General features: G+C 40.8%; 1 protein-coding gene across 1 annotated transcript in view; it reads left to right on the top strand.

The window, feature by feature from the left end:
* The window catches only part of SCIN (scinderin), a 79,661-nt gene extending 62,351 nt beyond the window's left edge, over positions 1-17,310 (top strand). The window contains exons 10-16 of the mRNA XM_020873305.2: positions 1,049-1,139; positions 3,516-3,686; positions 10,050-10,227; positions 10,523-10,644; positions 13,233-13,310; positions 15,802-15,862; positions 16,484-17,310. Coding sequence (XP_020728964.1) covers positions 1,049-1,139; positions 3,516-3,686; positions 10,050-10,227; positions 10,523-10,644; positions 13,233-13,310; positions 15,802-15,862; positions 16,484-16,611 — 829 coding nt within the window. The 3' untranslated portion in view covers positions 16,612-17,310. The remainder of the gene's footprint in view (positions 1-1,048; positions 1,140-3,515; positions 3,687-10,049; positions 10,228-10,522; positions 10,645-13,232; positions 13,311-15,801; positions 15,863-16,483) is intronic.
* The last annotated feature ends 10,225 nt before the right edge of the window (positions 17,311-27,535 follow it).

The raw sequence follows: 27,535 nt of genomic DNA, 5'->3' as shown, positions 1-27,535 counted from the left end.
AATAGAATTAATTGTCAAAATCCGTTTCCAGGATTGGTGTTCTTCCTGCTAGCCTGCAGTCATATAGAGACAGGAGGATTGTGTGCAAACAATGCTCAGTGCTTTCACTGGCTTTTCCCTCCCACAGGCATCGAACAAGCAGATCTCCCAGAGGCTGTTGTGTAGGTTAAGCCAGTGTTTGGAGTTAGAGCCACAAGTTTTCCTAGAAAGAGAAGTTACCAATGAACTCGATGAACTGATTTATTGACTCCTCTCTGGTCACTGATACTTTAACTTCTCTTACCATTTTATTCCTAATTCCTTTGAAGAATGACCAGAATGACAAAATTGGGGCCTCTCCATTGCCTCTGTGTGTGTGTGTGTGTGTGTGTGTGTGTGTGCGCGCGCGCGCGCTCACTCAATTCAATCGTGTCCAACTCTTTGCGACACTATAGACTGCCCACCAGGCTCCTCTGTTGATGGGATTCTCCAGGCAAGAGTATTGGAGTGGGTTGCCATGCCCTCCTCCAGGGGATCTTCCTGATCCACAGATTGAACCTGCGTCTCCCGTGTCTCCTGCATTGCAGACAGATTCTTTACCCACTGGGCCAATTGGAAAGCCCCTCCATTGCTGGGTCCACACATCTGTTACTATGCTCACCAAATAGTCATGGAATAATAAAGTGCCTCTAGTATCCAGCCCAATAGATGTGGCTCATATACTACTCAAATGGATTATTTTCACTGTTGAGATTGTTTCCCAAAATAGGCAGCTCCAAGTTGAAATCAGACAGAATTGACTACTTAGCTAAGTTATTATGGAACTAAAAATGGACCCTTGAAATGGAGATTAAAAATATCTGTGATATGTTGTTCTAAACAATACATAGGATAGATCATGGCTCAGTGTTAGTACTTTAAAAAACAATACCGTCTATGGCTTTTTTATGTCAAAACAGCAAGATTTCTTCTTGATCTTTCATAATAGCTCAAGTTTCTGTTTGAAATGCCTACCTTAGAAGATCTTAAAACTTATACAAGCTAATTTGTTTTGCTTTGGTTCCTCCAGGCAAGGAGCAAATGCCACGCGGGATGAGCTGACAACCTCCGCATTCCTGACTGTTCAGTTGGATAGATCTCTTGGGGGACAGGCTGTGCAGGTTGGATATTTTTACCCCCTAAACTCATACAAGTTTTGCAAGCCCAATGTCTCGTTAAAACCCTTCTCCCACGTCGAGATGCAGATTTGACACTTTCTAAATATTTCCTTTTTTTCATTTCAGAATTTAAATATTCCTACTCTCATGCCATACTTGTTCTCTCAGATTCTGGAAAAGAGGGGACAAATTTTTAAAAATAGAAACAAAAATAAGCTATTAACAGATTTAGAGCCCCAAAGAATCTTTCCTTTAGAATCATATGAGATCAATGGCAGCCACTTGTTACTAAGTATTGAAACCATTCTACCTGAGTCATCACTTCCAGCTGATCACTTTCCAGTTTTCAAATCTTTATACATTTTCAGATCTTTATAAATCAAATCTGTATCTAAATTATTACCTGATTCAAAGGTAATAATTAATTAGAAAAGCAAGTCTGATACTTTAGTGCATAATATGTAAGATGTGGAGGTCCAATCTGGTCTTCTAGTTGGTTTTCTTTCCATCTTGGTTTTTGGTTCATAAATAAAGCAAGTTAGGCTTAAATTTAAAGATGCCTATTAATTTTTAAAAATAAACTAATATTGTTAATTGTCAATTAACAAGTTAACAAGATTATTAAATTCTTTAAATACACTTAACTCCCTATGAACTTCCCCATGAACTATTTATTACATTCATGTCCTGAATGAAATATGTCTAAGAACTGACATCATCAATGCCATTTAATCAATCTTTCAACTATTCTTACCAAATCACACAAAACTTTGAAGATATGCACTGTGCCTTATAAATTCTAAATTTCACAGTAACTAATATTTAATACACCCAGTGAATGAATTTGTCAGCCATTTGAATCCTGAATTAACAATGAAATCATAATGCCTCGTTTTACCACTAGATGGCAGAGGTTTACAATAAATAAAATCGCTATTTTAAACCTCATACACTGTTATCAACAGTACTGAAAAATTTCCAATTTACTTTTCTCTCTTTCTCTCTCTTTGTCCTTGCTGTGTTGCTTGTGGGATCTTAGTTCCCCGATCAGGGATCGAACCTGAACTCCCTGCAATGGAAGTGCAGTCCTAAGCATGAACTGCCGGGGAATTCCCCTTTTTCTTGTTTTCATTCACAGTGGAGAATGGGTTTTAATCAGTAGCCCTCTTTCTCTCAATCTGGCAACTGAGGTTTTCTCAGTGGTATGGGAAATGCTAAGCCAACAGGAGTTTTAGGTACTCTTAGCTAACCTTGCCCCAAGCTTTGGGGTTGTGACTCAAAACACAGTTTCATAATTGGCTACTTGCTTATTTAAATAAATGTCTGCTAACTGCAGGTTATCTGTGGAGTTAACTTTCACTGCTCCCTAGGCCTCCCCACGATGGTGTGTACTTCAGCATTCTCATTCACTTGGTTTCTAAAAAAAAAAAACAACAGACCAGGGTAGTGGAGATGGTTCAATTTTTGCAAAAGGCAAGGTAATTGAAAAACAATAGGAGACTGACACAAAATTTGAACTCTTCATGTAAATAAATGCATCAATAGTTTATGCAAAAAATAGGAAATTCATGTCTAATCCAGTATCTGACTGTTAAACTAATAGATGAAATTAAGTCATTTACCATTTATTTTCTTCAATTTCCTTATCCTGACAATGATTATATTAAGTAAATCTACTATTACCATTTCCATAGGCAAGTTAAAAAGTAAAAGTCTATTCTGTTTATTTTGCCAGCATTTGATGTTTGGATTGAAATCTTTGTTCACTCCTAGATTATGATGGTGGCCCAGATGGTAAAGAATATACCTGCAATGCAGGAGACCTGGGTTTGATCCCTGGGTTGGGAAGTTCCCTTGGAGAAGGAAATGGCAACCCACTCCACTATTCTTGCTGAAGAATCCCATGGATAGAGGAGCCTGGTAGGCTATAGTCCATGGGGTCACAAAGAGTCAGACACGACTGAGCGACTAGCATGTTTACACATGTGTTCATCTACATCTCCAAAAGTGAAAAACAACAAAGTGCTATCTTTGTCATCTTTTATACAAATTACTCTTTTTTTTTCCTTTTTTTTACATCTTTGTGCTAAGATGCAAGTGGTGCAGTATGGAAGCAGAAAGCAGTGCAATGTGGTGGTGTACCCACCTCCCCCAGCCTCAGTGTGCTGTATCTGGAATAATGAATGGTTCCTAAGTTGGCAAGGAAGCTGTGCTTGGTTATTATTAACCTATATTTTCTGTTAATCATCGTTCCTCCTGCACTTGACTTTTTATTTACTTTTAATTTTGTTTTCAAAAAGAAAAGTAAGGACGTCTTTGGAAATACAGCCTTCTTTCATTGCCCTCTTTATTACATTTCTTTATCCCCTCTGCCCCCAGATTCGAGTCTCCCAAGGCAAAGAACCTGCTCACCTGCTGAGTTTGTTCAAAGACAAACCGCTTATTATTTACAAGAACGGAACATCAAAGAAAGAAGGTCAGGCGCCAGCCCCCCCTACACGCCTCTTTCAAGTCCGAAGAAACCTGGCTTCGATCACCAGAATTGTGGAGGTAATGTCACGCAGTCAATAAAACCTGCCCTGCTCATGGACTTGCCAGTGGACCCGAACCATCAGCCAATATTAGTCTTTAAAAAAAAGTGGCAAGTAAACCCCTTTCATTGCTATAACTTATCCAGTGTTCACCATTAAAAATACTAAAAGCAGGAGAATCAAGTAAAAAGTTAATCAGATACCAGGCCTCTCGTATTTTTCAGCCACATCGTAACAAAACAAATGGATTTAAGAATAATGGAGAGGGGACACAGGTATACTTATGACTGATTCATGTTGATGTTTGGCAGAAACCAACACAGTACTGTAAAGCAATTATCCTTCAGTTAAAAATAAATTGAATTATATACAGAAGAAGAAGAATGTAACAAATCAAGTTGTTAAAGGCATGAGACAGCTTAAGCTCTGTCTTGAAAGGCCTGGGGGAGGATGGATCATAGGTGATGGTCCAGTGACCACACTGGGGAAGTTAAGAGAGAAGGCCCTTATTTACACGAATGTAAGAGAACATGGAAAGCAAGCTTTGCCACCCTGGACCAGAGGCATAGTTCAGCTGGCCAAACGAGCTGCTGTGAGTGGCAGCTATGAAAGAAATCAAGCCCCAGATCGCGGTGTCAGGCCCCAAGCCCGCCAGGTGTGGGGCAAGGCCAGTGGGCCCAGGGTTTTGGATGGCTGAGTACTTTGACTTCAGGAGGATTCTTCACAGTTCTTCACCCCATCCCCTCAGCCATCATTGAAACCCGGGTCTCCCAGTCTCCTAACTGCCCTGCGCTCTCTGTATGTCCGCAAACATGGACTGCTCTGCCAAGTTGTTCAGATGAGCCCTTAAAAGCAGGTGGGTCACAGCACCCCTCCCCCTGGAGCCTCTCCTCTGAGCCACCCCCTTTCCTGTTCTGTGTTCTGAGGTCACAGAGGCCCATGCAGCCCTCTCGAGTGGAAGTTGTGTTTTTCCCCGATGCCGGCTGAGCAGGGATGGGACGGCAGACTCCCCTCCTTGCTCACCTTTGCCCCATTGACTTCATTCCTTCTTATCCGTCTCCCTCCTCCATCCCCTTTCCTGTGTCCGCTGAGCCGACGGTCCTGCCCTCTTCTTTCTTCTTTGATGGCTCTCTTGTCTCACTGTCTCCTGGCTCCTCTCATCTAGCAGTCTTATCTTGACCCCACTTCATCCCACACTTGTGGTCCTGTACTAGACCTTGTCCTTGGCGATAGCTTTAGCACCTCAAGCATCTAATGTGTGACAAGTGTCTCCTGCCCTTTAGCCCCCATTTCTTCCAGCAATTCTCCAGTCTCATGGCTGACCACGAACCCTCTGCACCCATCACACCCAGCACACCCCCCGCACCCCACATCTCCAACATCCCAGTTCTCGACTGATAGTGGATTCTGAGTTCACAGAGAATGTAAAAATAACCCCACAAGATCCCCTTATCTGCACGCGTGTGTGCTAAGTTGCTTCAGTTGTGTCTGACTCTCTGTGACTCTGTGGATTGTAGCTCACCAGGCTCCTCTGTCCGAGGGATTCTCCAGGCAAGGATACTGGAGTGGGTTGCCATGCCCTCTGACCCAGGGATCGAACCCACATCTCTTACGTCTCCTGCATTGGCGGGTGAGCTTTACCACTGGAACCACGTGGGAAGCCTGATTGCCTTGTCTACTCCCCTCCAATATCACCAGCTTGTCTGCATCTGTATATAGAATTCTCCTTCTTGCCTATTGTATGAAATCAATTTCAGTTGTTAATTTGTTGATAGCTAACAATTCATAAACATTTTATAATAGTAATTTACATATATACACAAAGGTACACATTAATATTGATACATTGCTATCCATACATTAATAAAAATAATTTTTGTATAAACTAATACACTGGTAAATAAATGAATACATATTTATTACATAAATAAAATGACTCCTGTCTCAGACCACATTCCATCTGCCCCCATTCCCCGTCACTGACTTCTGTCCTGGGTCCCCTGTCCTGGGTTTTTCTAAGGACTTCCCTGGATTTCTCTGTCCGATGCTCTCATCCTAACTCTAGTTCATCATTCGTGCAGGCAGTCATCTCCTTTCTCTTCATATCACTGACTTATTCTTCTCTCCTGGATTACTTACTCTGCAGCACAAACATGCCTTGAAAACACTTCCATCCTTTCTTTAAAAACTCTCTGGCTCTGACCCTCCCGGCTACCACATCCTTTCTCTGCACTCCTTAAGAGTACAGATCCTCAGAAGAGTCATCTTCACCCCCTCACTGTCCCTGCTATGCTAAGCCTCCTCTATCAAAAGTCGTTCCACTCAGCCATCCCTTCCCTCCACACCATCCACGTGGGTTTTATCTAGTTTGTCAATGACCTACCTTTTGCCATCAAAATTCTCTTCTGTGATGCCTCTTTCTAGCATTTGACTCAGTTGCTCTTTTCTGTCTTCTCAAAACACTATTTTTTAACTAGGCTTCTGAAACCCCACACTTAGCAGGATTTCTTCCACACTTGAGGGTCACCCTTCTGAAGGTTGTTTTCCCTCCCACCCAGTTGCTGACTTCTCTGCTTGTCCTCGAAGCTCTTGAGCTCTCCAGGACTGTCTTGCCTTCTTCAGAGTGATCTCATTTAGTCATATAATTTAAATGCCATTCTGTATTGACTCATCCACGACATTCTGTGCCTAGATTCTCATGTGTTCAATTATGACTGATTTTTTAATCTGTCAAATTGAAAGTGAAGTTTTCATCTCCAGGCCCTCTCAGCTGATTTCAGAGGCAAGAGTCAAGGAGAATCAGAACAGTTCTGGTCTCTTCCCAGTGGACACTTCTTTATGAGGCATCGTGAGCTGCTTGTGATGCAGATTCTTTCTTTTCTTGCAGCCTCCTGAACTAACCTTTGCATTCCTAGCCTCTCTGAAATGCACCAGTCAAAACACTATTGATAAGGCTTTCTGTTTTCATCTCCTGGGAGGCTAAAGCTTTCTAAGGTTCTTTTGTGGAACTACCACACTGACCTCACACAGTCTGGGTATGGGCCTCTTATCACCTGTCTCTCCATCATCCACGCTCTTTCCTCTATAACAGCAAGGAGACATTTGGGCTCCCCAGGTGGTGCAGTTGGTTAAGAGCTCACCTGCCTGGGCAGGTGATACAGGAGATTCAGGTTCATTCCCTGGGTCAGGAAGATCCCCTGGAGTAGAATGTGGGAATCCTTTCCAGTATTCTTATCTGGAAAATTCCATGGACAGAGGAGCCTGGTGGGCTACAGTTCATGGAGTCAAAAGGAGTTGGACATGCCTGAGTGACTGAAAGCAGACACACACACAAAACAAGGAGACATTTGGATTAGGAATTGGGAGTCACAATTCCTATCAGTTTTCATCATCCCATCTGATGAATTCCTTCGAGCCTGGTCCGTGGGGCCAACGTCTTACTGAAAGAGGATGATAACCATTCCCCTGGGTGTGACCAGTACCCGGAACACATCTTCAAAACTTCCAGCAGTGCTTCCTTGCTCCTCCAGTGCTGTCTCTGGGGACAGGGGTCTGATGAACCTGGGCAAGACCGGCGTTCCACATGCTGACGCTTTCCTCTGGCCACTCCACACAGTTGGTCAAGCGGCATCAGGTGCTGCTTCCCAAAGGGGTCTCTGCACTTGGCCTCAGGACACCACATGCTGAAATCCCTCCTCCTTCGTGGGTGCCCTATTGCAGTCTTGCTTCCTCGTCCTTCTTCGTCTCCCTGCTAGCACACGGCACACAGAGTCCTGTGGAAAGGCAACACACACACGGTCACACAGACCTGTGTCCAGAGAGCCTCAGACCAGGCAGAGACACGAAATGACAAGCTTACAGACACCAGCCCATCCGAGGACCGCAGGCTCCCCCCCAAGCCTGAGACTGCACATGCCTTGTTGCTGCCCCGAGGCACCCCCTTCAGGCTCATCCTCAGCCTGGAGTCTGGTCTCAACCAGGCATCTCTCACTCACTCTGGGCCACATGGACCAGAACTGCACTGACGTGGCTCATCCCAGACGGTGTCCACAGCATCTTGGTTAAAAGGAAGGGGGTTTGTCAGTGCTATGCTTTTAACCCCTTCTAAATATTCTTTTTTTATCTGAGCCTGGAGAAGCTTTTTGCCAACCTCTGATACAGTCTTTTCTTACATTAAATCTCACTCCCTGTTTTATGATTTTTAGATGTCCCCTTGATTATTTGACGAACCTCTTTAGTAGGGGAGAGAAAATCTGAACACTGTGCTTTGTGTGTGTCATTTGGGAATGTTATATCCTCTTTCCAAATATCAGTTATAGGCCATCATCCTTTTTGTGGTCTCTTTGAATATTATCCTTGTTATGTATCACTTAAATTTGCCTCATTTTATTCTCAGAGGATTATGCAGGCAGGTGAGCCTTACAGTGACCCAGCAATACATGCTCCTGTTCTAATGTTTCTAAACCCCTAGCAGTTACCTAGTGGCACCTAGGTGAGTTCACTTCAACCACTCAGTCGTGTCCGACTCTTTGCAGCCCCATGGACTACAGCATGCCAGGTTTACCTGTCCATCATCAGCTCCAGGATCTTACTCAAACTCATGTCCATCGAGTCAGTGATGCCATCCAACCATCTCATTCTCTGTCGTCCCCTTCTCCTCCCACCTTCAATCTTTCCCAGCATCAGGGTCTTTTCAGATGAGTCAGTTCTTCTCATGAGGTGGCCAAACTATTGGAGTTTCACCTCCAGCTTCAGTCTTTCCAATGAATATTCAGGGTGATGTCCTTTAGGATGGACTGGTTGGATCTCCTTGCAGTCCAAGGGACTCTCAAGAGTCTTCTCCAACACCACAGTTCAAAAGCATCAGTTCTTTAGTGCTCAGCTTTTATAGTCCAACTCTCACATCCATGCATGACTACTAGAAAAACCATAGCTTTGACTTGATGGACCTTTGTTGGCAAAGTAAGGTCTCTGCTTTTTAATATGCTATCTAGGATGGTCATGGCTTTTCTTCCAAGGAGCAACCGTCTTTTAATTTCATGCCTGCAGTCACCATCTGCAGTGATTTTGGAGCCCAGAAAAATAGTCTCTCACTGTTTCCATTGTTTCTCTATCTATTTGCCATGAAATGATGGGATGCCATGATCTTAGTTTTCTGAATGTTGAGCTTTAAGCCAACTTTTTCACTCTCTTTGACTTTCATCAAGAGGCTCTTCAGTTCTTCTTGTTTCTTTCTGCCATAAGGGTGGTGTCATCAGCATATCTGAGGTTATTGATATTTCTCCCGGAAATCTTGATTCCAGCTTGTGCTTCTTCCAGCCCAGTGTTTCTCATGATGTACTTTGCATAGAAGTTAAATAAGCATGGTGATGGTATACAGCCTTGACGTACTCCTTTGCCTATTTGGAACCAGTGTTGTTCCTTGTCCAGTTCTAACTGTTGCTTCCTGACCTGCATATAGATTTCTCAAGAGGCAGGTCAGGTGGTCTGGTATTCCTGTCTGTTTCAGAATTTTCCACACCGAATTTTCCACTGTGATCCATGCAGTCAAAGGCTTTGGCGTAGTCAATAAAGCAGAAGTAGATGGTTTTCTGGAACTCTTGCTTTTTTGAAGATCCAGTGGATGTTGGCAATTTGATCTCTGGTTCCTCTGGCTTTTCTAAATCCAGTTTGAACATCTGGAAGTTCAGGGTTTATGTAGTGTTGAAGCCTGGCTCTGAGAATTTTTTTGTACCTAAACAACATATTAAAAGCCAGAACATCACTTTGCCAACAGAGGTCTGTCTAGTCAAAGCTGTGGTTTTTCCAGTGGTCATGTATGGATGTGAGAGCTGGACTATAAAGAAGGTTGAGTGCTGAAGAATTGATGCTTTTGAACTGTGGTGTTGGAGAAGACTCTTGAGAGTCCCTTGGACTGCAAGGAGATCACACCAGTCAATCCTAAAGGAAATCATTCCTGGGTGTTCATTAGAAGGACTGATGCTGAAGCTGAAGCTCCAGTTCTCTGGCCACCTGATGTGAAGAGCCAAATCACTGGAAAAGACCCTGATGCTGGGAAAGATTGGAGGCAGGAGGAGGAAGGGGCAACAGAGGGTGAGATGGTTGGATGGCATCACCCACTCAATGGACATGAGTTTAAGCAAGCTCCCAGAGGTAGTGAATGACAGGGAAGGCTGGTGAGCTCAGTCCATGGAGTCGTAAAGAGTTGGACACAACTTAGCAACTGAACAACAATAACAAGTGGTGTCCTAGTGCCCCTTGAATTAATTCCTGGATCAGGACAGAAGTCTGTAGGTGGTTTGGCACCAGCACAGCTCCTTGGGCATCTTTACTGAGGGACCAGCCATGAATTTAAATCGTGTTATTTTTCTTCATACTCTAGGTAGATGTTGATGCAAATTCATTGAATTCCAATGATGTTTTTGTCCTGAAACTGCGACAAAATAATGGCTACATCTGGGTAGGAAAAGGTGCTACACAGGAGGAGGAGAAAGGAGCAGAGTACGTGGCAAGTGTCCTCAAATGCAAAACTGCAACGATTCAGGAAGGCCGCGAACCAGGTGTGTACAGATGGGGCTAAGGACACGAGCCAGAACTTACATTTGGTGTCCTTGCTCATCATGTAATTTATCTTTTTTATAAGTAGGAACTTTGTAATGGTTATAGGGCATTAAAAACCCGTTCACTTGTTGCAATTATGGGTGATGGCACCTGCTATATTTGTGTAACCTCTCCTGCTATATTTAAGTATCTTAAGAATGAACTTGAGGTGAGATGCAATTATTCATTACTGTAAAGCAATACCGACCATATGCTCCTGAAAATGCATAGGTTAACTCAGTGTGTTTTCCACAGAGGAGTTTTGGAATTCCCTTGGAGGGAAAAAAGACTACCAGACCTCCCCTCTGCTCGAATCCCAGGCTGAAGATCATCCTCCTCGGCTTTATGGCTGCTCCAACAAAACTGGAAGATTCATTGTAAGTGTCCCGAGAAACCATGGGATAGAACTGAACAACGGGAAGAAGGGGAGGCATTCTGATCCTGCTGATTCTTTCCAGTGACATCCCTACTCCCATTCCCAGTTTTGATTTACTTGCAAACCACAGATGACAATCTTTGCTCCACACAGGGTTGATATAAAAGCCAATGATAATGGATGGGAAAGCATGGGAATACTGTAATGTACCATATAAATCAAGTGGCTCTTAAAAATACCAGCTACTTTGCACCTGTCTCAGCATGTGGTTATTGCTGTATGCATATGCACATGGTTGGATTTATTAATTTAATAATTTGACACTTTCGGTGGGCAGCAGTCGTGATTTCTCTGATCAAACTATGGAAAATTTTACACTTCAGTTTCCCAGGGGAGTAAAAAGTCTCACCATGTTGATGGAATGAAAAACATTATGAAAATATTATGATCCTTGAGCAAAATCACAGAACGCTCTACACACACCTGCAAGTGAGCTGAAATCAGCAGGAATATTTTATGTCACAGTCACATTCACAAGCTTTGAATTCAAGGCAATTTGAAGTAAAAGTCTCTATGTATAAGAGTGATTTTCTGTGGGTCTCTGAAATATCCTGGGCTGAGCCTCTTATCTCAGTTTAATCACAAAAATTCTGCTTTCTCCATTTGACATACTAGGTTTTTGTGTAAATTTTTCATTTAAGGAACAAATTCTTTGCTGATAAAATTTGAACTAAAGATTTGGTTACCATGTCTTGGTAAATACAAGCTTTACTTTTGAACACACACATGAAAATTAATATTTTTCCAGGTACACTGCATACTTGAAATAAAATGCTTTGAAGAAGAAACTGCTCATATGTGAAACACACTTGAAGCTTACAAGTGATTCAACCTAAAGAGTAAAGATTTAAATGGTGAATTGTGATAAATATTAGGTTGTTAGGCACCACAATTGTTCATCTACTTTGCAGGAAATCCCTGTATTTTATAAATCTGTTGTCAGGAAATCTGTTTTACTCTTTTGACTGTTATTTGGTATCACATCCAAATAACATCTTCTTCAGTGTGAGCCTGTCAAATTTCTTAAGAGTATTATTTGCTAATATTGCTATAAATATCATGCTTGTTTCCAATGAAGATATATTTTACAAAAATGAATATGCAAATATATACTTACAAATATAATTCCTAGGCTTTTTTCTTAGGTTAAAAAAAATCTATTAGTTTTTGGCTTTTGTCATACACCTATTTAAGAGAAATACACTTTTTTCTTTACACCTATCCATTTTCTTGTTTGACATTTGGAACTCTAATTCTTAACATTTTAAGGAAAAGGAGTGTTGCTAACAAGTGTTTGATCTTATTACCATCATCAGAAAACAGGCTTTGGAGGTGTAGATTCATACAAGACAGCAGAGTCTGTTGGTCCAAAGCACAGCTTTTAGAACCAGTGTGCCTGTTCGATATCACTTACTGGTGATATTTCTTCCTGGCCGTGTGACCTTAGGCTGGTCACTTATCTTCTCTGTGTTATAATGTTCTCATCTGAAAAATGGGGCTGATCCTAGTACCGACTTCTGAGAGTTGTTGTGAATATTATCTTGGTTGTTGCATATAAAGAATTAGAGCGGTGCCTGGCATGGTATCTTCTGTAAAAAGACATGTAAACACATTTCTTGCCCTCTGTAAATGGCTAGTGTTTGTTTTTTGTGTAGCAATCTCAGAATACCATCAGATTACAACAAATAGCTATTGTCATGCTCAAGGGGCTGCAGGTTAGGTTCATGCCTGTTTATCCGTGGACACAGCCCGGGAGCACAGGAGGCCCTGCTGAGTCCTGTTGGCTAATGTGACTTGGCCAAGGCCATAGTCAGCTTCACCTGCAGAGTCACATGCAGAGGGGAGACGTGAAGAACTGCAAACCCTAATCCAATCTATCACCACCTTCCTAATGATTAGGGGGAGTCTCAGCCAGAATTCTTTCAAAAATTTGAACTTTAGTGAATGCCTGCTGGTATTGGGTTGTTAAACTAGCCCATTACCCTTTCATGTTAGCTCTGGAGAACACAATTTAACCCATTTAAAATAAAAATAATGACACTTTGCTTATGGAATATTATTATAATATTTTATTGAAAATGATTGGTTTTTAAAAATGACCAGACCTGTTGATTTTATTAAAATAATCTTGACCTACCTACAAAATGAAAGAAGATTTAATACCTGCATCATAAACTTAAATGTCTTTAGGAACTAGGAAGGCAACAGAAACCTGCGGAGCAACTTGTCACTAGGAACTGGAAGGAGAGGAAACTATGGCTATATTGCTTTTGCATGGTCTCTCTAAAGCCATATGCAATATTTATGTTAAGTACTCTCCTCCCTAAATAAGATAGCCTCAGTTTGTGATACATGATTAAATAGATAAATGATTATTTAAGTCTTTATTGCCCAAAGGGAAGGAAAAAAACGACAAACTTTTTTTTTCCTATGCTCCAGATAATACAAAGCATTTGTATCCTTTATATTAGAAAAATCACTGCTTGACTGTTGGGTTATAAAGCTTTTTTATTTTTATTTTTATTTCAGATTGAAGAGGTTCCAGGAGAATTCACTCAGGATGATTTAGCAGAAGATGATGTCATGCTGTTAGATGCTTGGGAACAGGTAAAACTGTATTTTGTTCATAGCGAGAGAGTGTGCTTATAGTTGGGAGCTGATACAACCTTCTTTGAGAAATGGCAAGTTTAATAATAAATAGACCCATGGATTTAGGCTATGTTTATAAGAAACTTTCCACAGTTTGGCAAAAATAAAACTAATGCATATGGCAAATTGTTTTCTTAAGCTGGAAATAATTCCGCAGCTATCCATCTTTGGCTGTCTAATTTTAGGTGAAAACAACAAACAACAACAAAAAACTGTTTTTCATTTATTTGTAAGATTCATTTGTTCCTTATTTCTTCAGACATTCATTCATTCTTGTTTATTCATACATATAAGTAATAAATGCATTAGTGGGTTGCAATGCCTCAAGGAGACTGAAATATTCAGAATTTCTCTTGAAATCTGACAAGAAGTCATAGGAGACCTCTCCCCTGGAGAAGAAACAAATAGAATACTTTTGAATCTACACACTAAAATACGTTACTGTTAATGTATATATCTTTATTTGTAGCAAGTTAATGGTGATTTTGTACATCACATCCATGTGTTATGTGTTAGTTGCTCAGTCATGTCTGATCCTTTGTACAGATTCTGTATTGTCTTAGCCACCAGGGAAGTCATACCTGAGAGTCATTTTCTTTTAACCTCTATGTAAACTAATAATGGCGTCTTTGATGGTTTATTGGTAAAGAATCTGCCTGACAATGCAGAAGACACAGGTTCGATCCCTGAGTTGGGAAGATCCCCTAGAGAAGGAAATGGCAACCCACGCTGGTATTCTTGCCTGAAAAATCACATGGACAGAGGAGTCTGGAGGGCTACAGTCTATGGGTTCGCAAAAGAGTTAGACATGATTTATCAACTAAAGGGCAGCAAATTAAGAATAGTGACAAGGAAAAATAAATATGTTAGGTGCTACATTATATAGAACAAATATAAAGCATGTCCCTGAATTAGGCCTAGTCTTTAGTCAACCACAGAGATTTGTTATCCTTAGGTCTGTTCTTACTCACTAAATCATTCAGTTATGTTATACTTTAGCTTCTTGGTCTTGAATTAGCATATTTGAATTTGGGATCTGGTCACAGATTTTCCCTAAGTGAATGGACCACTTACTTCTAGATATGAAATGTAAAACCTCATGTCAATAAAACACCTTTGTGTATTTAAGAATTACAAAATAAGAAAGTTTTGTTATTCAGAAGAATTTAATCTTTTCCATTTGTAGTCAACTCTGTTGCTTGCATAATCAAGGATGCTTTAGAATATTTCCTGTACTACCCTTCATTTTTTTTTAAACTATTTATTTACTCAGCTGTGCTGTCATGGTTTGCTCTGTGCCTGCAGGCAAATATTCCGGCACTTTCAGTATGAATTAGAATATAATCAAAACCAACTTGACCAAATTTCTCTGCCAACAAGTGATCTTAAAGTGATTTAAATATAAGGGAATTCAGGAGAATTTTTCATCATTGAAGTACACAACCTACATTTGACAAGAAGGATGCATGCAGAGTTTATATCAGGTTTTAAAGAATCAGTATTTAAATACTAAACAATATTTGGGCTTTCCTGGTGGCTCAGACAGTAAAGAATCGGCCTGCAACGTGGGAGATGTGGGTTCGAACCCTGGGTCGGGAAGATCCCCTGGAGGAGGGCATGGCAACCCACTCCAGTATTCTTGCCTGGAGAATCCCCATGGACAGAAGAGTCTGGCAAGCTGTCGTCCATGGGGTTGCAAAGAGTGGGACACGACTGAGCAGCTAAGCTCATACACACGTATCGCTTTTACCAAAGTGTGACAGGATACCGTAACATAGGAGAAGGCTAGGTTTAAGTTAGGGGTTCCTAAAGGGAGTGTGCATTGCCCGTGAACAAGCTACATGTGGCTCCCTCAGGATAATAATATGGGAATAATGCCTGCTTTACACACCCCAGGAGCGTGTGTGCAAAAAAACCAGCCAGTATGTTATTTTCAGGAAGGCTCACTTTATAAACTAGAAAAATACTATATAAACATAAAATACCAGAATGTGCCATCTGGAGTCAAACTGCCTGGATACAAATTCAAGCATCTCTTAATAAGTGTTGAAAATTTGGAGTGAAAGTTTAGCCGCTCAGTCGTGTCTGACTCTTTGCGACCCCATGGACTGTAGCCTACCAGGCTCCTCCATCCATGGGATTTTCCAGGCAAGAGTACTGGAGTGGGTTGCTATTTCCTTCTCCAGAGGATCTTCCTGACCCAGGGATTGAACCCAGGTCTCTCACATTGTAGGCAGACACTTTACCGTCTGAGCCACCGGGGAAGTCCCTCTTAATAAGTGTAGACATTAGGAAAGCGACAGAACTTCTCTGCACCTGCATCTCCATATCCCTGACTTTGGGGCTGTTGTGAAGATTAAGGGAGATGGTGTGAGAAGCACATTGAATAAGGCTCACACTGCCTCTATACTCCCAAAATTATGAGTATTATTATTGCTTCATTTTGCAGATTTTTATTTGGATTGGAAAAGATGCCAATGAAGTTGAGAAAGCAGAATCTTTGAAGTCTGGTAAGCTGGATCCCATGGGCAATTAGGACATAATTCTGAACAGTTGTTACCAAGCTCCTGATTTCTCTGCATCACATCCTCCAAAACCATATATCAAAACTGAGAAGAATCAGAAGAATCTTAGCTTTCATCTTCAGAACTAAAGAATAATGGAATTTTTTTCAAACTGAAGAATCTCAGAATAGGAACAAGAAAATTATATTTTGTTATCTAGTTTAGGATATAATTATATCAATTTACTTGGAGACTTAAATTCATTTTTTTAAATTATGGAAATAGTAAAAGTTCCATAACTCTGATAATCTAGATTTTATAAATTCCTTTTGAGGAATGCTATTCTTTCTGGCAGTACTTTTTCTTTTTATTTTTTTGCATTATTGCAAAGTAAAGAATAATTATGCTGTAAGGATAATTCCATAAAGTTTGGAATTTTTTTCAGGCAATAATGAGACATGCACATTCCAGATGTGAGAAAATAATAAGGAATTGTTCAAATGGAGGAGTAGTGGCTGCTTTGGGCCAATGAAAATTTACTACTTTTATTGGAAGTCTTTTCATTCTTTAATTATTTTACTTTAGTTGAAACTAACCGAATTTATTTGTTTTTTAAACTCTTTTTAGCCAAAATATACCTTGAGACTGATCCTTCTGGAAGAGACAAGAGGACGCCAATTGTCATCATAAAACAGGGTCATGAGCCACCTACTTTCACAGGCTGGTTCCTGGGCTGGGATTCCAGCAGGTGGTAAACTGATTTTTGTAGGAAAAAAACAAATATAATGGGGCAGCTGTCCCATTGCTGTTTTAGCGGGGAGGAGGAGATTGATTGACTATAAAATTAACCTCAGCCATATGGCTATTTTTCCATGCTTAGAATTGGTTTCAAATTTCTTTTAAACTGGAATTTTCTTATGGTAATATTTTTATAACTTTTCTTATGGACCAATATTAGCTCTGCTGGACGCTGACCTATCTTTTTATATGACTTTTTAAAGAGGAAAAACTATGCACAGTCTAGGGGAGTTTGTCAGCAACTTTTACAATTCAGGAGCCATTAGCCAAACTCCTACTTTTAATACACCATGGAAGAAAGTTATACCTGCCTTTGAGATTATTCTTCTTTCTATGTGTTGTGTTGAAAAGAATCACCTATTTGCAGTAAGATTTCTGTTAAGATGGTTTTTAGAGTTTGTTATTTTCCTTCTTTAGCTGATGTAACTGTGATACTATTAACTCCTAAGCGTCATTTCCTAAGAGAAACTTTATCTTTTTGGCCTTTTAAGAAGGCTTTGAAAGCACAGCTCTTGACAAAATGATTTATATTCTTACCCACTTTTATATACATCTATGTATTTGACAGTACATGTTTAACGTCACAAAAGATACATACAAAAAAGCTTCACTAATACTGTCTTTTATCATTAAAACACATATCTTTAAAAAGGTGACATGTTGTGACATTTTATTCAAGTGTGATGTGTGAGTTAATTACACGGTCAACTTTAAGGTTAAAATACTTTTATATAGAAAGAAATATGAATTTAATTTTTAAAAACTCATTCTCATTAAGTAGTTAGAATTAAACTTTTCCATCGTTATAGAGTTAACTATCATAGTGCAAATGAAACCCAGGCCCTGTTAAAAGATAAATAGAAGGGTATTAACCATTTTAAGAATATTTTTTGCGGAAAAACCTTCTTGGATACATCAGTGCGAAACCGAGCACTGGGGAGAGATTTTCATGGAGAAAAGGTGGCAGGAAAGCAAGGAACTGACTTCTGATTGGCTACAGCTTGGAGCCTAGTTGATTGTGATTGGCTGTCCTGAGGTTTGGCTTTCGTAACCTGCGAGGCATTTACAGGCTTATATCTTGGTTTGCTTCCGGAGGTGGGAGCTTTCCCTAAACGGTGGGTCTGGAGCCTGAAAAAGCGGGGCGATTCCTCGGGGCTCTCTCGGGTCACCACTGGACTACAAAGCATTCCCCTTAACAGACCCAGCTGTTTAAGCCTGCGCTGTGAAACCATGACTTTCTCAAATCCCAAACGCAAGCACTCGGAGGCAGGGATGGCAATTCCTGAGGAGGCAGGTGGGTCATCGACACAAACCCTGAGGGAAGGACACAGTCCTGGGGCGGTCACAGAAATTACCAGCAAAATCAGCTGCTGTATCGTCAGTCCTGCGTTAGTCAGTGGAAGGGCTGCTGGCGGACCGCGGGGATAAAGAGGGTTTGTAAAAATTACCTGAAAAGGGTGAGCTAGGGAATTCCTTTTTGCATTTCACACCCAAAACTGATGTGGCTAGAAGAAACGCCTGCAACACGTGTCAAGTCAGCCTAGGGCAGGGGAACCAGTCTACTTCTAAAAAGAACATTTGGTGAATATAGCAGGGCCGTCGTTCTGTGATATCGTGCAGCCTTAAAACTCCAATTACACGTAAACACATACGGAAATTAGTCTTTTGGATTTGAAATGCAAGTTCATACAGCCAAATTAATATAAAAGTTACATGATTTATTTTCTATTTTTCTAGAATGAAGCTATTGCTTACTAATGTTTAATATGAAAGGTTAGATTGCTTTATTGTCTCTGATTTTCTCAAAGATTTTTGGGTTGAAAAACTGTAACAAATTTAGCTCTCAGCTAATGCTTTACAGACCTTTCTTTGCTTCAAAAAATATAGCAAGCTGGTCTTTGTGTGAAATTTGTGACCGGAGAGAACATTAGTGAATCCAGGAAAGTCAAGTACTAGCCAGAAATAAGTATTTCTTATTTACTACTTCTGAAGTAGCTTGCTCAGAAATTTCAAAATAAGCAATCGGATCATGGCATTAACTTTGAACAAAAGACCAGGAAACAAAGAACCTATGTAAAGTGAACTATTGTGTGTCTGAGCAGTGCTTGTTTGTTTTGCAGGAATGTCCTAGAATTGGCTTCAAAATAGTTTCTATGCTGGACACATTACTCAGAGAGATTAAATTCTAGTCAAAAGAAAGAAAAACAATATTAGTATTCATTGCATATAAGGAAGTGCATCTTGAAGTTTAAAAACTGTGTTTTCAAAATGTTTTTTCTTGCTCTATCTTTAGATTTTTTCCCCATTGTGATTTCTCCCTTTTTAGGTTTAAATACATGTTAGATACTTTAAAAGTATGTTATGTATTTTGTATATTTCCTAAAACAGCCTCTCCTAAATACCATCCATATTGTACTACCTAAAATATTAATAATGAAATACTTTAGTGATAAAAGAAGAAAAAGAAAAGGTTGGATCCACATTTATTGTGTCTGCCTGGATAAATCCACATGGTTCAAAAATTTAAATGTGAAAATGAAACTGAAAATTATACACTAAAACATGGAATTCCATTGTAATGGGGAGATAATCTCTCAAGAACTGATAGAATAAGAAAATCAGTAAGGACCTAGAGATTTTGAACAGCTTTCTCAGCCACTTTCACCTAATTGGTGTATAGTGACCACTTCACCAATAAAGTGCTTAGTCGCTCAGTTGTGTCCAACTCTTTGCAACGCTATGGACTGTATGTAGCCTGCCAGGCTCTTTTGTCCACGGAGATTCTCCAGGCAAGAACACTGGAGTAGGTTGCCAGGCTTTCCTCCAGGAGATCTTCCCAATCCAGGGACTGAACCCAAGTCTCCTGCATTGTAGGTGGATTCTTTACCATCTGAACCACCAGGGAAGCCGCCACCAATACTGGCAGTACACGTAATTGGTTTTTAAGGGCACTTAAATTATTTGCCAAGAGAGAAAATATTCTGGATCATACAACAGATTTCAACAAATGTTAAGTATTGGAGTCATACAAACTGTGTTCTCTAATTACAATGGAATTAAAATAGAAATAACAGGCAGATATCTTTCTAATCTGCAAATGCTTGGATAAGTGAAAAAATCACAAGGGAAACAAATTATTTTTATCTCAATGAAAATTGAAATACAGCCTATTAAAATGTGTGGGATACAGCTAACTCTGGGTTTAAAAGGAAATTTGTAGCACTAAATGCTAATATTAGATAAATAGGCCTCAATGATGTAAGCTTCCACCTTAAACTGAGTGAATTAAATCTAAAGGAAACAGAAAACAATGCAGACTATTACAGAAAGTGGGGAAAATACAAATTTATATTTATATATACTAATATCAGGAATAAAAGAGGGGTTACACCACAGAATCTATGGATACTGAAAAGAAAATAAGAAACATAACTGACAGTGATGAAATGGGCAAATTCTTTGGAAGACAGAAACTAAGTTAACTCAGGAAGAAACAGAACTTAAGTAGCAACACCTTATTTTTGTTCAGTCGCTGAGTTGTATCCTACTCTTTGTGACCCCATGGACTATAGCCCGCCAGTCCGCTATGTTCATGGGATTTCCCAGACAAGAATACTGGAGTCAGTTGCCATTTTCTTCGGGGGATCTTCCCAGATCAGGGATCGAACCTGAGTCTCCTGCATTGCTGTGCAGATTCTTTACATTAAACCACCAGGGGGCAGTAGCAGCACACACACTTATTAAAGAAATTGAATTCATAGTTCAATGTGTCTGGCAGAAAAAGGCCTAGGTCTCATTGGGCTTCCCTGGTGACTTCTATCAAACATTTGAAACAGTGGTTATACCAATTCTGTACAAACTGTTCACAACAATAGAAGACGAGAGAACATTTTCTGACCCATTTATTAAAGAAATTGAATTCATAGTTAAAACTTCTCTGGCAGAAAAAGGCCTAGGTCTCATTGGGCTTCATTGGTGACTTCTGTCAAGCATTTGAAAAAACAATTATACCAATTCTGTGCAAACTGTTCCCAACAATAGAAGATGAGAGAACATTTTCTGACCCATTTATGAGGCCAGTACTACCCTAATATCAAAGCTAAACAAAGAATTATAAGAAAGGAATGCTCTATGCCAGTATTCCTCCATACATAGATGTAAAAGTCTTTAAAATTTATCACATTGAATCTACATTGAATGGGTTTTATCCCAGGAACCCATTTTAACATTTAAAAATTAATCTCCATATTAGCGGACTAAAAAGAAAAAAAACATATGAATATCTGGATAGGTACAGAAAAGTAGTTGATAAAATTCAACAATCACTGATCATGAAAACTGGGCAAACCAGGCATAGAATGGAAGTTCCTTGATGTGAAAAAAGGAATCTATAAAAAAAAAAAATTTTGCTAACATCATATGTACAGGAGGCTCAGCACTAGAAAATCTGCCTGCAAATGTAGGAGATGTGGGTTTGATCCCTGGGTTGGGAATATCCTCTGGAGAAGGAAATGGCAGCCCAGGCCAGTATTCTTGCCTGGGAAACCCCATGGAGGAGCCTGGTGGGTCTATAGTACGCAGAGTCACAGATTAGGACATGACAGCACCACCAAGCAACATCATATTTAAGAGCAGAAGACCAAGTGTTTTCCCACTAAGACTGGTATGAAATACAGAAGTTTGTTTCCATTTCTGGAGGTCCTAACCAGGCTGAGAAGGCAGGGTTTCTCAGTCTTGACACTATGGACATTTTGATAATTCTTGCTCTGGGAGCTTGGGTGTTGCAGGATGACAGGTAGCATCACTGGCTTCTGCCTAACAGATGCCAGTAACCCCTTCCTCTCCTCCTCCTTCTGCCAGTGTCCTAATTAAAACTGTCTCCAGACATTACAAATATCCTTGTGGGGAGAGAGAAGCCAAATTGCCCCCAGCGGAAAACCACTTCAGCATGGCAAGAGAAAGAACTAAAAGGCTCACAGACTGGCAAGGGAGACTTGAGTATTGCTGCTGAAAGTGATCTGGGTGTTAATAGTTTTAACTGCTCCCAGGTGAATACAACATGCAGCCAGGATAAATACCTACTAGAGCCTTCCGCAAATCACATAACAGTTCTCTCCTGGCTTCATTATCCAGGGAGACTTCTTATATTCATTCAGCTGCAAGAAGCAGCAAAAACTATAGCTGTTTAGCCTTCACGGTATCTGATAACCGGCAAAACATCCCTGACTTAAAAAACTCTGTTTATGTTCTACTCTTGCCTCAAATGCAGTGTGAGGTGGTAAATAGCCATTAAAGAAAAATCTACACCCCAGCAGCATAAGATTTACTTTCTGTTTATAAACACTAATAGCATCAAAGATGAAAATTATCTCTTTGTAAACCTCTTCAAACAGTGTTCTCTCCCCGACTAAAACAAAAATTAAGAAAAAAAAGATACCTTCAGGACTTCTCTGGTGGTATAGCAGGTAAGAATCTGCCTGGCAGTGCAGGGGACAGGTTCAGTCCCTGGTCCAGGAAAGTTCCACATGTGGTAGACCAACCAGGTCCATATGCCACAACTACTGAAGTCTGTGCTCCTGGAGCCTGTCAAGAGAAGCCCCTGGTAGCCGCAACTGGAGAAACACGCAGAGCAATGAAGATCCAGCAGTGCCAATAGTAAATAAATAATTTTTTAAAAAGCCAAAAAACCCTTCAGAGATGCATGCATCTGTATAGCACAGTAGAGGGCACTCTTCGTTCATTTTAATAAAAAAAGATTTTGCTAGATCTTAAAAACACTGAAAAATACAGTCAATACTTACTTTTAGATTGGAAATGAAGAGTACTTCTAAGCAGATCGGACACAACTGAGTGACTTTCAAAGCAATTCGGATGTGGCTGTGAAAGTATTTTATACTGTTTTCCAATTTTGAAGTTCAGTGGAGTGCAGTCATATATTGCTTTTATAATATATTTGCTACCTATTAGGCTCTGGCATGTATATCCTGAGGCATGCACTTTCCCAAAGTATCTTCCTGACACAGGGATCAAACCTGGATCTCCTGCATTGCAGGTGGATTCTTGACTGTCTGAGCTACCAGAGAAGCCTGACAGAGTGCAACCATATATTCCTTTTAAAATATATTTGCTACTTGCTAGGCTATCCTGGCAAGTATATCCTGATGTGTGTGTGTGTGTGTGTGTGTGAGTATATATATATACACACACACATACACACCTATATATATATATATATATCTTTCTGAGATAGATACATATGAATATATATCTATCTTATTTTCTATATTCTGGTCTATAGCCTAGTGCTGGCAATACAGAAGAGAGTTAAGGATACCTTCCCTCAGTGAAGCTACAGTCTAGTGGGTGGAAACAGAAAGATGCAAATGCTAAAATCCATATTCTGTCAGTTAATTTTGTTATGAAGGAAAACAAGGCCAGAGATTGTGAGATGAGCAATTCTGTTTTAGGTAGAATGAACAGGAAAGGTCTCTCCAGGGTGATATTTGGATAGAGACCTGGAGTAAGTGAGGAACGAAGTGAGGGTTAATGTATGTGTCATCTTGACTGGGCCATGGGATGCCCAGTTATCGGGTTAAACATTATTTCTGGGTGCATCTGTGAAGGTGTTTCCTGGAGAGATTAGTATTTGAATTGACGGACTGGGAAAAGCAGACAGCCTTCCTCAACGTGGGCAGGCATCATTCCGCCTCCTGAGGGCCTGAATGGAACACAAAGGTGGGGGAAGGTTGGATTGGCTCTCTGCCTGGCTGCTTGAGGTGAGACGTCAGTCTTCTCCTGCGCTTGGGCTGACTTACGTCATCAGAATTCCTGTTCTCAGGCCTTTGGACTCGGACTGGAAATTTATACCACCGGCTTTCCTGGGTCTCCAGCTTGTAGATGGCATATTGTGGAACTTCTCTGCCTTCGTACTCACGTGAGCCAATAACTTAAAATAAATCTTTTTTTGTCTAGATAGATGTAAGTAGATACCGAGATCTGTATCTGTCTGTCTGTCCTGTTGGTTTTGTTCCATGGAGAACCATGACTAGTGACTAACACACAGCCTTGGGCACATCTCTGGTTGGGGCCTTTCTATGCAGAGGCACAAGAAGCTACTTGCTTTGCTCAAGGAATTGTGAGGAAATCATTGTGACTAGAGTGATGGAGAGGTGGAGAAGTGTGGGAAGCGAAATCAGAAAGATTAGATCATATGCAACTCGTGGCATTTTCAATTTCCCTCTGGATGGGATTTAGTGGAATGATGTGATTTGTCTGACATTTTCAGAGCATCACTCTGGCTGTTGAGTTGAGAAGAGACTGCAGGATGAGAAGACAGAAAAACTGTCTGTGCCAGTTAGGAGGCACTGATTCTAATCCCAGACAGAGTTGATCGTGCTGGTGGCGCAGAAGGTTTGGATTCCTATGTGTTCTGAATATGGAGCCAGTGAGAGCATAGTGGATTTGATAGAGGATGTGAGAAACTGAGTATCAGAGGAGCTGTCATTTACTGAGCTGGGAAAGTGGAAGGAGAAGGTTTGAGTGGGGAAACAGGAGCTGAATGTGTTTATTTTTGAGATGCTCATCCTACTGGACAGTTAATTGAAGTTGTTGACTAGCTGTTCTAGTTCAGTAGAGAATTCATGGCCGGGGACATATATTTGCTGTGAATCAGTGTATAAATACATTTGGGGGCTTAAGAGCGAATGTGATGACCTAGAGTGTGTGTCAATAAAGAAGACCTCTGAGTGGATAACTTGAGTCCTGGGATGTTCCATCATGTAGAGGTGAGGGAGCGGCAGCAAAGAGGATGAGAAGATCCTGGTGGGGCAAGAAGAAAATCGAGAGAGTCCGCAAGAGTCTGCCTTGTTGAGGTTCTCCATCTCCTTTAGTTACAAACATGGATTTCAAAGACACAGCAGCCTTTGTCTTTCTGATCATTTCCTAATGTGTGCTAAGTCGCTTCAGTCGTGTCCAACTCCTAGTGACTATATGGACTGTAGCCTGCCAGTTTCCTCTGTCCATGGGATTCTCCAGGCAAGCACACTGGAGTGGGTTGCCATGCCCTCCTCCAGGGGATCTTCTTGATTCAGGGATCGAACCCGCCTCTTTTATGTCTTTTGTATTGGCAGGTGGGTTCTTTACTACTAGCACCACCTGGGAAGCCCTGTTTCCTAATAGCATAACCAAATGTTCTTGTGAATGTTCTAGTGGGTACTTGTGGGGTATTTATCCCCAAATAATGCATTACCTAAGTAGTGATTTTCCCCAGTGTCGATCATGCCCCTCTGGGGGTATTTGGCAATGTCTGACGGCATTTTGGTTGCCACAGCTGGGGGACATCTAGCACTGCCGGCACCTAGAGGGCAGAAGTCAGGAATGCACAGGAAGGTCTCTCCCGACAAAGGCCTGCTAGTCTAAAATGTCAGGAGAGTCAAGACTGTGAATCCCTAACCTGGCGTCATTACAGTGCAAAATGAAAATGCACTGTTACTTCAGAGAAACTTTAAGGAAATAAGCTAAAATGAGATACTACCATGTGGTAGGACAACTGCCTCATTTTTTTTAACATGTTGTTTCACATGAAGGACTGAATTCGAGCTCTTAATTAATTAACTAAATTTGCTGTATATTCTTGGCATCACGGCAGAGAAGCCCTATGCTGCTGCTGCTAAGTCGCTCAGTGGTGTCCAGCTCCTTGCGACCCCATGGACTGCAGCCCACCAGGCTCCTCCGTCCATGGGATCTACCAGGCAAGAGTACTGGAGTGGGGTGCCATTGCCTTCTCCAGAGAAACCCTGTACCCAAGATTTAATTATTTAACAGATGGATAGGGAATTCCCTGGCCGTCCAGTGGCTAGGGCTCCATGCTTTCACCGCCAAGGGCACAGATTCAGTCCCTGGTCAGGGAATTAAGATCCCACAGACTGCACCAGTGCAGCCAAAATAAATAAATATATAAAATAGAATAAAATAAGTTATATGGATACAGGTAAAGAATCCACCTGCAGTGCGGGAGACCTGGGTTCAATCCCTGGGTTGGGACGATCCCCTGAAGAAAGTCAAGGCAATTCACTCCACTGTTCTTTGATATGCTATATTTAAAATTGATATTGTTGAATCATGGCATATTTATTTCCTATTGCTACTGTGACAAATAATCCCAAATATAGTGGCTTAAAACATCATAAATATATCATCTTCCAGTTCTGGAATTCAGCATTCTAAATTGGGCTGAAGAGTTACATTCCTTCTGGGAGCTTTGGGGGAAAAATTCCATTCCTTGCCTTTTCTGGGTTCTAGTGGCCTACCTCCTGCATTCCTTGGCTTGTGGTCACTTCTTCAGTCTTTAAAGCTAGCAGTGTAGCATCTCCAAAGATCTGTCTTTCCCTATCTGCCCTCTGACATGTGACCATCAGTCATTTCTCCTTCCCTGACTCTTTCTTGCCCCTTCCTTCACTTATAAGGATCCTTATATTTTCTTGGACCCTCTTGAATAATCTTAGATAATCTCCCCTTCTCAAGATCTTTCATTTAATCACATTTGTAATGTCCCTCTGCCTTGTGAGGTAATACATTCACAGGTTCAGGACAAGATGTGGTCATCTTTGGGGGTTGTTCCTCCACTACCCCACTGGGTAGAAAGATATACAGTGAAGCCAGTATTCTAGTTGGTTGGCATAGTGGATAAAAGCTGATGACCTGGGAAGCCAGTACATTTTCCTACTCTCTTCTGTCCTTCAGCTTAGACTCCAATTTCTAAAACAGAAAATAAATATAATTGTAGCTGGGGGAAATCTAATCAGTATTTCATCTCTTTCCTAATCTTTGCAAGAGAGTATTCTGGTTTCAACCTGACCCTCTTACAAACAGATGCAGAAAGAAATTTCTCATACTAGGTTTGCATAAGGCACTTGCTATCTTCACAATTAGAGTAACACTGCTAAATATCCTATGGTGAGACACTTTGGAGACAAGGGAGTGGGTATGACAATTTTTTAGGGTCTAACCAACAGTAAAATAGTTTGAACAATTAAACACCTAACTTAGTAAGATCGTTTTTGAGCTTTGGAGTTTTTAAAAAAATATTTACTTACTTGGCTGTACTGGGTCTTTGTTGCTGCATGGACTTTTTCTCTAGTTCCGATGGTGAGACGTGGCTGCTCTCTAGTTGCTTATCCTTCTCGTTGCAGTGGCTTCCCTTGTTGCAGAGCTCAGGCTCAAGGCACACAGGCTTCTTAGTTGCAGCTCTCGGGCTCTAGAACACAGGCTACGTAGTTGCAAGTGCGTGGCTTTAATTGCCCCGCAGGAGCTGGGATCTTTCCAGACCAGGGATTGAACGTGTGTCTCCTGCGTTGGCAGGTGGATATTTTACCACTGAGCCACCCCAGGAGCCCTGAGCTTTGGTTTTTGAGAGTAGTAAATTTTATGTATTTGAAGAGCCAGTAGTAACATTGCTAGAATGATAGTATTCTCAGTGAGTCATCAGAGAGGTTAGCCAACAGGCTTCTAATGGTATATAATATTCAACCCAGATTTGAGTGAGAAAAATTATTATTTGACATCATAACTTCTGAATATTAAAGTGTTTCAAAAAGGTCATGTTTTTATAATGTCACATAGTATTTTACATGGGGCTTCCTTAGTGGCTAGGTGGTAAAGTATCTGCCTGCCAGTGCAGGAGACACAGGTTGGATCCCTGGTCCGGGAAGATCCCCTCGGGAAGGGAATGGCAATCCACTCCAGTATTTTTGCCTGGGAAATCCCATAGACAGAGGAGCCTGGCTGGCTACAGTTCATGGTGTTGTAAAGAATCGGACGTGACTTGGCAATTCAACAACAATTATTTTACATGAACTTTTATTTAAGGCACCAAAGATAATA

This window comes from Odocoileus virginianus, chromosome 1 (assembly GCF_023699985.2).
Source record: "Odocoileus virginianus isolate 20LAN1187 ecotype Illinois chromosome 1, Ovbor_1.2, whole genome shotgun sequence".
NCBI classification, from domain to species: Eukaryota; Metazoa; Chordata; class Mammalia; order Artiodactyla; family Cervidae; genus Odocoileus; species Odocoileus virginianus.
Note: the sequence above shows the minus strand (reverse complement) of the source record. Positions and strands in the feature narration are given on the sequence as shown.